This window comes from Ahaetulla prasina, chromosome 11 (assembly GCF_028640845.1).
Source record: "Ahaetulla prasina isolate Xishuangbanna chromosome 11, ASM2864084v1, whole genome shotgun sequence".
Lineage (NCBI taxonomy): Eukaryota > Metazoa > Chordata > Lepidosauria > Squamata > Colubridae > Ahaetulla > Ahaetulla prasina.
The window spans coordinates 4440799-4453454 of NC_080549.1; the positions used below are offsets into that span (position 1 = coordinate 4440799).

Genomic DNA, 12656 nt, shown 5'->3' on the forward strand with positions numbered 1-12656 from the left:
CCATGACCTGGATGACTGAGAATTTCCATCGACATTTAAATTGCTTGAGTTTTTCATTTTGTCTACCCTGTTTTCCCAAAAATAACACATCTCCAGATAAAAAAGTCCAATCGGGCTTTTGAGCGCATGCACTAAAATAAGCCTCCCCCTGAAAATAAACCCACCCCGAAAATATTTAAATGCAGAGCTGGGAATCAGGTAAGACAGCAAGAGGAGCCCCATCTTGCTTCATGCACCCCAAAATAATAAGACCTCCCCGAAAATAAGACCAAGTGCTTATTTCAAGGTTCAAAAAAATATAAGACAGGGTCTTATTTTCGGGGAAACACGGTATACACAGTCTTTTCCTGTCTTGGCAACAGGTGTGTGGACTTCAAATCCCAGAATTCCACAGCCAACATGGCCGTTCGTGAGAATTCTGGGATTTGAATTCCGCACATCTGGAAACACGTGTATCATGGCTGATTTGGGGGGGGAAAATAAACCGGGCTAACAACGGGTTCAGTTTGTTGTCACTTTTTGCAATTGTGTCTTCCTCAGCCTGAACCCCCGTCAGCTAACAAATGGCAGCTGGACAAATGGCTAAACAAAGTCAATCCTCACAACAAGACGATCATCAGCAACCAACATGAGGGTCACGGGGAGAACAGCGTTCCGTCCCAGACCGGGCCTCAAATGGAAGGACAAAACAAAGGGAAGGTTAACAACAGCTTGTCCCTGACCGATTCCAAAGACAGGGCCCTCCGCAGCCCCATCCGAGAGAAAGCCAAACCCCGAGTGGCCCAGAAAACCCCCGCCGATGTGAAAAGTTCCAAGCAGAAATCCCCCGTGCACAATGAGCCCGTGCCCCAAAGGACGACGGGGAAAAAGCAGCCCAAAAAAGTCGAAAGAACTTCCAGTGCGGAAGATTACAATTGGCCCAAACCAAATATGACCAGCAGCACCCCCAAAGAGAAGGAGGCGCAAGAGAGCTCAGAACAGGCCAAACTGAGGGCCAAGATGGCCGCCGGGAAGACCGCTCCGAGGAAGGAACCTAGAGCCACCACCATCCCGCCTCTGGAGAAGAAAAAGTACAGGGTCCCAGCAAAACTGCTGAACTGACGACCTCAATGACAAGCTCAATGTCTTAGCCACTGAGCCACCGCGTCTCTTGAATAATCTCTATAAATGCTTAAATGTGGGTTTTTCCCCCCCTTTCTTTGTAGTGGCCTTCCATTGCCAACAGCACACAACGCTGTCCTCATACATTCCAGCGGCGGATCCGGAAGCTCCAGTGAATCTGAAAGCAGTTCGGAATCTGATTCGGACAGCGAAACCAGCTCCAGTGATAGCGAATGCAATGAAGAATCACGTAGCGGAACTCCGGAGGTAAAATAACACAATGTCCCATCTCCCAGAATTCACCTGTCTATGTAACAGTTGGGTTTGTGAATGGACATTCCAACTCTTCTTCCATGAAAAACGCCCAAGTTTTTCGAGCAAAATCTGGAATCTGTTTAAAGTTACTTGCGGACTCGTTTCCCGAATAGCTGGCGGTATAGCCGCTCAACCCCAACATCCGCGGAGTTTTGTTTTGTTTTTTGTTTACATTTATATCCCGCCCTTCTCCGAAGACTCAGGGCGGCTTACAGTGTGTAAGGCAATAGTCTCATTCTATTTGTATATTTACAAAGTCAACTTATTGTCCCCAACAATCTGGGTCCTCATTTTACCTACCTTATAAAGGATGGAAGGCTGAGTCAACCTTGGACCTGGTGGGACTTGAACCTGCAGTAATTGTAGGCAGCTGTGTTTTAATAACAGGCTTCTTACAGCCTGAGCGACACCGCGGCCCGAGTTATTTGTTTAACTGCACGAATGTAGGTTTGGGGGGAAGCTGAGCTATACATTCAGCTTTCAACAGCTTGCCTTCCAAAAGTATGTGTGAACTGAGTCTACCTTTAAATGTAGCAAAGATGAAGCCAGTTTAAGCATAAGAATAAATAAAGGTACCCCCGTATTAAATAATTTTCTTCTTCTTTTTTTTTTGACACTAAACATTCCAGTTTTGTACTTGGATTTGCAGAGTTCCTGTGGCCACATTCACATGATCTACGTCAGTGGTAGTCAACCTGGTCCCTACCGCCCACTAGTGGGCGTTCCAGGTTTCATGATGGGAGGTAGGGTTTTGTCCGATACTGAAGCACTTTCCTTTTTTTTTTATTTAATTGACACTACCATCCAGTCAGAGCTGAAGAAGCTTCTTGAATGAGAAGCGAAACGTCTTCAAAAGAAAAACAAGGAACTCCAGTTGCATCCTGAAAAAGCACCTTTGGGACAACCATGACCTGGATGACTGAGAATTTCCATTGACATTTAAATTGCTTGAGTTTTTCATTTTGTCTACCCTGTTTTCCCAAAAATAACACATCTCCAGATAAAAAAGTCCGATCGGGCTTTTGAGCGCATGCACTAAAATAAGCCTCCCCCTGAAAATAAACCCTCCCCGAAAATATTTAAATGCAGAGCTGGGAATCAGGTAAGATGGCAAGAGGAGCCCCATCTTGCTTCATGCACCCCAAAATAATAAGACCTCCCCGAAAATAAGACCAAGTGCTTATTTCAAGGTTCAAAAAAATATAAGACAGGGTCTTATTTTCGGGGAAACACGGTATACACAGTCTTTTCCTGTCTTGGCAACAGGTGTGTGGACTTCAAATCCCAGAATTCCACAGCCAACATGGCCGTTCGTGAGAATTCTGGGATTTGAATTCCGCACATCTGGAAACACGTGTATCATGGCTGATTTGGGGGGGGGAAATAAACCGGGCTAACAACGGGTTCAGTTTGTTGTCACTTTTTGCAATTGTGTCTTCCTCAGCCTGAACCCCCGTCAGCTAACAAATGGCAGCTGGACAAATGGCTAAACAAAGTCAATCCTCACAACAAGACGATCATCAGCAACCAACATGAGGGTCACGGGGAGAACAGCGTTCCGTCCCAGACCGGGCCTCAAATGGAAGGACAAAACAAAGGGAAGGTTAACAACAGCTTGTCCCTGACCGATTCCAAAGACAGGGCCCTCCGCAGCCCCATCCGAGAGAAAGCCAAACCCCGAGTGGCCCAGAAAACCCCCGCCGATGTGAAAAGTTCCAAGCAGAAATCCCCCGTGCACAATGAGCCCGTGCCCCAAAGGACGACGGGGAAAAAGCAGCCCAAAAAAGTCGAAAGAACTTCCAGTGCGGAAGATTACAATTGGCCCAAACCAAATATGACCAGCAGCACCCCCAAAGAGAAGGAGGCGCAAGAGAGCTCAGAACAGGCCAAACTGAGGGCCAAGATGGCCGCCGGGAAGACCGCTCCGAGGAAGGAACCTAGAGCCACCACCATCCCGCCTCTGGAGAAGAAAAAGTACAGGGGTCCCAGCAAAACCTTCCCCAAGTCACGGGAGTTTGTGGAAACGGATTCGTCCACTTCGGATTCCAACACCGACCATGAAGAGAGCCTGCAGGCCAAGAGCCTGCAGGGAGGGAGCAGCTCGGACAGCGGCCTCAAAGCCAAGGACTCCAGCAGCAACATCCTCAGCGTCAGCAGTTTAATGAGCAATAACAGCAACACTTCAGTGGACCAGAATGGGCCGGATTTGGAGGAACCATTTTTTTCACCTCTTCCCATTGTTCAGAATGAACCCCTGTCCCCCTTGAAGGAATTCGAAGAACTCAAGTACCTTTGGGTGAAAATAGACCTGAGTTTCCTCTCTCGGGTCCCCGGGCAAGATCTGGACTTTGAGAACGTCTCTGGAAAGATGGAACCTCGAGAGGTCAACAACAAGCATCGGCGACAGGCGCCCGACTCTCCCTTGCCCCCGGCTGAAAAACCGTCTGCTAAAACCAAAAGGAAGCACAAAGTAAGTTCTTTTATTCTCTCTCTCTTGTTAGTTGCGAAGTCATGTCCGACCCATCGTGACCCCATAGACAACTTTCCTCCAGGTCTTCCTGTCCTCTACCATCCTCTGGAGTCCATTGAAGCTCACGCCGACTGCTTCAGTGACTCCATCCAGCCACCTCGTTCTCTGCCGTCCCCTTCTTCTTTTGCCCTCCATCATTCCCAGCATTCGGCTCTTCTCCAGTGAGTCCTTTCTTCTCTTTAGGTGGCCAAAGGATTTGAGTTTCATTTTCAAGATCTGGCCTTCTAAAGAGCAGTCCGGGTTGATCTCCTCTAGGACTGACTGGTCGGATCGCCTTGCAGTCCAAGGGACTCGCAGGAGTCTTCTCCAGCACCAGAGTTCAAAGGCCTCGATTCTTTGGTGCTCAGCCTTCCTTATGGTCTAACTTTCACAGCCATACATTGCAACTGGAAAACCTTAACTATACGCACTTTTGTTGGCAGCGTGATGCCTCTGCTTTTTAGTACGCTGTCTAGATTTTCCATAGCTTTCCTCCCCAGGAGCAAGTGTCTTTTAATTTCTTGGCTGTAGTCTCCATGTGCAGTGATCTTGGAGCCCAGGAAAATAAAATCTGTCACCTCCATGTCTTCCCCATCTATTTGCCAGGAATTGAGAGGGCCAGATGCCATGATCTTAGTTCTCATGAAGATAGGAACACTCGAAATAAGCATAAAACAGCAACCCACGTTTTTTGAGATTATCTACTTTGGCCTCCATAAGGGGTTGGTGCTCCAACACTGAAGGTTTTTAAGAAAAGATTGGACAACCATCTGTCTGAAACAGTATAGGGTCTCCTTCTTGAGCAGGGGGTGGACTAGAAAACCTCTAAAGTCCCTTCCAACTCTGTTCTTCTTTGGCCAAAAAGCCTGGGTGGGAACTTGGTGATGCCCCAAATTGGTGGATTTATCCCCAGATATCAACAGCATACTTGGGTGTTCTTTGTGAATTGCCTTCTTCTGCTCTAAAACCTACATCTGAAATAAGGTGAGAAGAACTTGCAATATGATCAGGGGCCTCCACAGAGGTTGTCTACCATGTCAAAATAGCAACAGCACTTAGACTTATATACCACTTCACAGTGCTTTACAGCCCACTCTAAGCAGTTTACAGAATCAGCATATTGCCCCCAACAATTTGGAATCCTTATTTTACGCACCTCCGAAGGATGGAAGGCTGAGTCAACCTTGAGCCTGGTGGGATTAGAACTGCCAAAATTGCAAGCAGCCGGCAGTCAGCAGAAGTAGCCTGCAGTACTGCACTCTAACCACTGGCCACCGTGGCTCATCAAAATGCCAGATGCAACCAGACAAATCAAAGCTCCATCCCTTCTTAATGTACATTATACATGCATTCAAATGAGAGTAGCTTTGATCACCCACCTCCTATTGTAATGTCCTTGATCCCCCCAGCTTGTGAACTCCTTTAGCCGTGATTGTGGATTAGTGGAAGGTTTTTGGTTTTTTTTTATTTGAATTTATATCCCGCCCTTCTCCAAAGACTCAGGGCGGCTTACATTGTGTAAGGCAATAGTCTCATTCTATTTGTATATTTATATACAAAGTCAACTTATTGCCCCCCCAACAATCTGGGTCCTCATTTTACCTACCTTATAAAGGATGGAAGGCTGAGTCAACCTTGGGCGTGGTGGGACTCGAGCCTGCAGTAATTGTAATTGCAGGCTGCTGTGTGTTAATAACAGCCTGCATTAGCCTGGTGAGCCACTTCCCAGCCCTGTTTAGAAGTTTAGAAAGCCGGGTAGGGCTTTTGATGAAGTAAGGATAAGTAAGTAAGTAAGTAAGGATAACATAAAGAAACACAAATTATTTATATGCATCTTTTCAACCAGAATTACTTTCAAATGTTGGGGTGGAAGAAATCTCTAAAGCAACTTTTTTTCCCCCATCGCATTGAATAAGAATAATTTTTTTTAAAGCCGAATACATTTTTTTGGCACAGCACTTATTAGAAAAGAGTTTAGGATATCACACAAGAGCTTTGCAAGACAGGAAAAAAAGAGTCTTGGGTAATCAAATGCATCTCCGGGGTTTAATCTAATGCTACATCTTTTGTCGGTTTTATTTTGTTTTGTTTCGTTTTTACTGTTTAGAGCATTAGGACAAGATTTCTCTCTGTTTTAAATAGGCACCCATCCATCAAAGTCAAAAACAGGCAAGCTTGCGGGTAACATTTGCTGAGTGTTGTCTTTATTGCAGATTGGGAAAAAAAAAATAGCGGGGTGGGGGGGGAGAGATTTTGTTACATAAACACCTGTGATTTATCAAAATGCCATTCACTTAAATAAGCGTCTTTGTTTTATTATTGTTTTTCTTCTTTCCTTACTGCATTTTTCCCTTCCCCAACCGCTACTTGCAAAGCAGAATCTTTGGGGAGTTTGAGAGACAAAGCTTTTATCGTGGGTTTGGTATGATTTACATCCAGGGATGTATTGTTACAGGCAGGAGGGAGGCTTCAAAAATTTTAGCAAGGGGTTCTCTGCCCGGTTGCTGGGTGGGTGTGGCCATGGTGGGCGTGGCCTGGTTGGCCTCCTGCACCATGGTGGGGGGGGTGTTTTTGCCCTCCAGGCTCTGGGGATTTCCTTGAGCCTCCGGGAGAGCGAAAATGGCCTCCACAGGCTCTGGAGGCCCTTCCCGAACTTCCAGTAGGCCCGTTTTTTGCCTTCCCTGAGCCTCTGTGCGTGCCCTGCACTTACCTGCATCCAAAACGGGCCGCGTGGGGACTCTGGGGAGGGGAGGGGAGGGGAGGGATTGGATGGGCAGGGCCAGCCAGGAGTGGGATTTGGGGGTTCTCCGAACTGCACAGAATCTTAGCTAGAGGTTCTCCCGAACCCCTGCGAACCCCCAGCAGCCTATTCCTGGTTAGGTGTGGGGGGATATATCTTCAAACTAAAATGTGCTTTTGGGACAAGAGAGATAGGGCTAGAAATCTCCACACTGAATATTTGCAGCCAAGATTTTTGTGTTTGCGTTTTTTTAAGCTTACTTGCAATTGTTGTTGGTGACCAAAAAAAAAAAAAAAGGCCTGTTTTTTAGCCTTTCCTGGAAGGAAAAGAGAACAAACTGGGACAAAAGACTGTCCTTCAACTCTCTCTCTCTCTCTCTCTCTCTCTCTCTCTTTGCTAAAGATGAAATAGGACATTTCAGAAGCAGCCATCCTTGACAGGTTTTACAGAATTAAACTGGGGTGCTAAAAATATTAGCTGAATCAATCTGGACAGTTTAGAGTGCCAAGTGGCACTCATTCTAATTTCATGCATATTTGGGCAATCCAGAGATGGAAGGCCCTGTCTAGGCAAGAAAAATCTTGGGAGGGTGAGACAGAGAGAGAGAGAGAGAAGGAAAGAAGGGGGGTGGGGTGGCGAGAAAGAAAAGTGAGATAAAAGACTGTCAAAAAAATAGAGAGAGGAAAGGGAGAAAGAATGACACGAGGAGAGAAGTGATTGCAAGCAAGCAAAGAAGAAAAAATCAGAGAAAGAGGAGATTGATTGATTGATTGATTGATTGATTGATTGATTGATTGACTGGGTGCTGTCAAGCCAATGTTGAGTTCTACAATCATGTAGGCAAATGTTCTCCATGCTGATCTGTCCCTAACCTAGTCTTTTAGATCTTCTAATGGTGAAAGAGAGAGGGGGAGAGAGAGAGAGAGGCAGGGAGGGAGGGAGAACGAGAGAGACAGACAGGAATACAAAGAGAGAGAGAGAGAGAGACAGAGAGACAGAGACAGAGAGACAGAGAGAGTCAAAGAAAGACAGAGAGAGAGAGAGATAGAGACAGAAACAGAGACAAAGAGAGAGACAGACAGATAGAGTCAGAGAAAGACACAGAAAGAGACAGACAGAGAGAGAGACAAAGAGAGAGAGAGAGAGAGAGAGACAAAGAGAGAGACAGAGAGAGTCAGAGAAAGACAGAGAGAGACAGAGAGAATGAATTAGATGCCAGCAGTAGAGAAAGGGGACATCTCCTCACTTGGTTCTAGTCCTTCTGCCTCTCCAGAAAAGGATGGGTTTTTGACCCCAGTCCTATTGTGACCAGCTACACCATAGTCAACTTATTCCAGCGAGGTTGTGTTTAGTCCCAGATAGCTCCAAACTTGCCTAAGGTTCACCACATTCCACCCAACCAGCCATGTTGTGGAACTCCAAAACCTTCTCAACTGTCCCATTTTATCTATCCGGTATGTATGCCATGAAAAAGGTCTAGAGAGACCCACAGCCGGAAGAGCAATTTAGAGGACTCATTGCCCACATTTTAGTCACAGCACAGATCTCAAACACGGATTGCAATGGCCAAACCAGGCCATTTTCTCTCTGCTCAGCCAGTAGAGAAGAAGTGAGGGATGTCCTGAAAACGTTGCCGAGGTTCTCCTCTTGCAAGGTTTCATGGACACCACTTGCAGAAAGAGGGAGGGTCCATTCCTCAAGGGTTGTTTTTTTTCACCCAGTCGGTGAGATCATGGGTAGCTAGATCCACCAGCAAGGTGATTTCACTGGGATACGACTGTTTAGGTGGCAAGAACGATTTGATTTCATCTGTTGTTGAAAAGGTGATTGTCAGGCCTGGAAGCCATCTTTTTCACTGGATCTTCAGGCCTGCCACATTTACTACTGCTGTGGGAAACTGGAAGGGGGGATTATATGGAGCCAGGGTGATATATGTAGCCAAAATAACATTCCTTTCTCAGAGAGTCAAGGATGTCTTATCCTGCACCTGGAAGGCTGGAACTGAGAGGCATCTCCATTTGGGATGGTGCTCTGATTGGACCATGTGATGGACATGTGGGTGCAGGGGAAGGGAATTGGACTTTCCTTTGGGTGGGGAAAACTGGGAAACTTTCAGATTCGGGTTTTCCTAGATGTGCCAATTTGACACCTCTAATAAAATGGAACTTTGAGGAACTTCAAGCTTCAGAGTTTTCTTTCATTGGGGGTGTTACTTGGAACCCTGATAGTGATGCAATAAGAAGCATAACCATTTTCTGGTTTCTCTCCTTCTGATCGAAGCAGTCAGAAAACATGGACACATTCGGCGACAACAAGAAACAACGTTTAGAAGAGTCTTCGGCTTCCTGCTTGCTTCCTCCCTGCATTTCACCGATACCCAACCATAGAATACCCGGCATAAAAGAGTATGTTTTTCCCCCCTACATTTTCTCAATAGATCTAACTGAATTCGTCCAGGATTTTTAGCTTCAAAAATTCCATGCCGTTGGTAGACCACCTTCCTAGTTTTATTTTATCCCTTTGTTTTCCATGTTTTGTTCATCTAAGAAATAATCAGTGGTGGGATTCAGCCAATTCGCACCTATTTGGGAGAACCGGTTGTTAACTTTCTAAGCAGTTTGGAGAACTGGTTGTTGGAAGAAATCTTATTTTGTTTTTTTCCACTTTACCGGGCTAATCCTGTAAGGAACTGAAACATTCTGGTGTTGTTTCTAGCCTAATTTTTATCGCCCTGCTTACAGAAACTGCCTCTCTGGTTAACCCTTATTACATTGTAACAGCTAAGGCGAAGCACCCATTGACGTGAGTGATGTTGAGTTGGCCATGCCCACATGGTCACATGACCACCGAGCCACACCTACCCAACTGGTCATTAGGGCAGAGAACCGGTTGTTAAATTATTTGTATCCCACCCCTGGAAATAATGATGACTAGTGGTTACTGCAGTCAACCTAGGGCAGTGATGGTGAACCTTTTCAGCACCGTGCCCAAATTGGAACACACACATGCTCTGGAGCGCCGGAATGTGCACACCAGCCCAAAAAAAAGCCCAAAAATGGCCTGGAAACAGCCTGGTTTTGGCTGTTTTTTTCGGGCTGTTTTCCGGTGCTCCGGCGCCCTCAAAGACCACCTTGCCGATGTGCATGTGCCCGCTGGAAACCAGAAGAGCAGCTCGGCAATGGTGTGCATGTCCACAGAGCGGGCTCTGTGTGCCACCTCTGGCACACATGTCATAGATTCGCCATCACAGACCTCAGGCAAGGATTGGCTTCACCCTCCTCCTCTGGTTTTATCTCTGTCTGGTCTTTAAACTTTAATTTGAAGGATTTATCTTGGACCGATATTTTTTTTTCCCCCAACAAAATGAAACCGCTCCTCCCGTCATATTGTTGCACAGCGGTGAAATTTATGTTGAGTAAATAATCCTGCAATTAACTTAAAACTCATGGCTTTTAAAGCATTGTGAAATAAAACCAGCCCATTCTTAATCTCTCTCTTTATACCTGTGTAATTACTAACTCCACTTAATGCAAATGAATTTATCCTAATTTGCCTTCTTTAACACACACACACACACACCCATCTTTCAAGTCTGAAAATGGCACCGATAACTCAAGCGTGGAATCCATTTAAGGATGTTGCAAATGTAATCTTTCAAGCTATATGTGTTTATCTTTCTCCAACTGCTTGCATCATCTTTTTTTTTAAAAAAAAATAATAATCTTATATTTCCTGCCTTTACCAAACCCCAGAGAGTTAGGCCCCAACCTGATTTTTCTTAATTTCAGCTTGTTTTCTAGGTCATTAATTTGATTCCTTTGAGCCCTGCAACTATCGGTATCCTCTGTTATAATATAATTGTGTTCATCAATAGTTATTTCCCCAATGTTAGGTCTACATCTCCCCTGGTCCCAGATGTTTCCAGTTGCCAAGAAATTTTTCCCCCCTGATTTTCTTATTAGTTATATTTAACCGAGACTAAGATCCTCCCAGTTAGTATTTAACTCAATCGTTTGCTACTTTTTGAATATCATCAGCTATATTCATGTTCTAACGGTCTCAACACTTACAGAAGGATCAGTAGGAAGTTATCTCAATGACTTAGCACTCATGGTCATGGTTCCTCATGAAGACAAGTTTGGCAATTGTGGCCTAGAACCCAGCCTAGGTTCTAGGTCCACAATTTTTGATCCAAGTTTTGCATCTTTATGGCCGATTGTGGTTATCGCTCCATTCATACAGCCTTCCCTTTGCTGGCTAGTTAATCTCATGATCTTGAGTGCATATTCTAAAGCATCTTTCATTGGTGGATGTCAAATCCCAGAATGCATGCTGGCTGGGGAATTCTGGGAGTTGAAGTCCATGCATCTGAATTTGGCTAAGGTTGAGGAAGTCCATTGTTATAGACTTCAGCTCCAAGAATCCATGCCAGGTAGAAAATTCTGGGAGTTGAAGTCCACATAGCTACAAGTTGCTAAAGGTTGATGAACCTCGATGGTCCATTTTTATGGGCTGAAGTCCATTTTTATGGACTTCAGCTCCCCTAATTCATGCCGGTAGGGAATTCTGGGAGTTGAAGTCTACACCTCTGAAAGCTGCTGAAGTTGAGGAACTTCAACAGTTCATTTTTATGGACTTCAACTCCAAGAATCCATGCCGGGTAGAGAATTCTGGGAATTGAAGTCCGTAAAATTTGCTGAGGTTGTGAAAATCTGTTCTAAGGACTGGATTATCAGGAATGAGAAGAACATTCCAGTTGCGACTACAATTGCGTTGTTTTTTGTGTTATTTTTTTTACTTGCTAACGGCCACATTTAAATAATAAGTGAAATGGATGCTGCTTCCTTTAGAAACGGACAAGCATTGTTGACTACAGCCAGGTGAAGTGATTGAATTTCCCCCAATGGAGAAGTCAACTGACTTTCCTTTTGCTTGTTTGTCTCTGATGTGTTCCTTTGAGGTATTGTAAATCTATAAAAACTTGACACTGACTTAAATTGACTAAGAGGGAGGCATCCATTCTTGTTGACTTAATTTGCTATTGAAAATTTGAGTCGATAATCATGAAAAGTAAATGGCAGGAGAATGCAATACGAGTTGACTAAGGAAGGATTAAAATCCAAGTAATCTTCATTGACTGAACTGGGACAGTAACTAAAATAATGATAATAATAATAAAAAAAAACCCATGGTCGGATTAACATGTTAAAGAGCCATCTGACTCTATCTGACTTGACTTTTATTTTCTTTTATTTTCTTCCTTTCTTTTTATTCACAGCCAAGGTTTAAAGCAGTAGTGGATTTCACTTATCTTCGCTACCGTTTCAGAACTGTGCGCACACATGCGCACTCACTTTGCTCACGCATGGCACTTCTGTGCATGCGCAAAGCATCGGTGATGATGTCCGGGTGGGTGGGTGGAGCCTCCCGCCATCACCGCTACCTGTTCGCCCAAACCGGGGCGAACCAGTAGATAACTGGCCGGCATGACTCAACGCCAAAGGCACAGGGAACACTGTTCCCTTCCCGCCAAAGGTGGTCCCTATTTGTTCTACTTGCATTTTTACGTGCTTTCGAAACTGCTAGGTTGGCAGAAGCTGGGGCAAGGAACGGGAGCTCACCCCATTACACGGCAGCACTAGGGATTCGAACCGCTGAGCTGCCGACCTTTCGATCGACAAGCTCAACATCCTAGCCCCTGAGCCACCGCGTCCATCCTAATCCTGGCCAATTCGGAACAAGCATCCTAAGAGACAGAAGTTTTAAATGCTCCCGTTGATTTTATCTGACTCTGAATTTGGATCACGTGACCATAGAGATGGTGCAACAGCAGAGGTGGGATTCACCTCCCTACTAGTTTACAAATGTGAGCTTGCCCGGGCCACCTCTGCACATTTGTACGGCCTTCTGTAAATGCGCGGTACTCAGGCATTACTGCTGGGCAGGTAGGCTGAGCCTCCTGCAGTCACCCCCTACTGGTTCGCCCGAACC

General features: G+C 45.3%; 1 protein-coding gene across 1 annotated transcript in view; it reads left to right on the forward strand.

Annotated features, from left to right (window-relative positions):
* AFF2 (ALF transcription elongation factor 2) overlaps positions 1-12656 on the forward strand; it is a 340517-nt gene that overhangs the window by 306827 nt on the left and 21034 nt on the right. The window contains exons 11-12 of the mRNA XM_058196752.1: positions 2861-3886; positions 8946-9070. Coding sequence (XP_058052735.1) covers positions 2861-3886; positions 8946-9070 — 1151 coding nt within the window. The remainder of the gene's footprint in view (positions 1-2860; positions 3887-8945; positions 9071-12656) is intronic.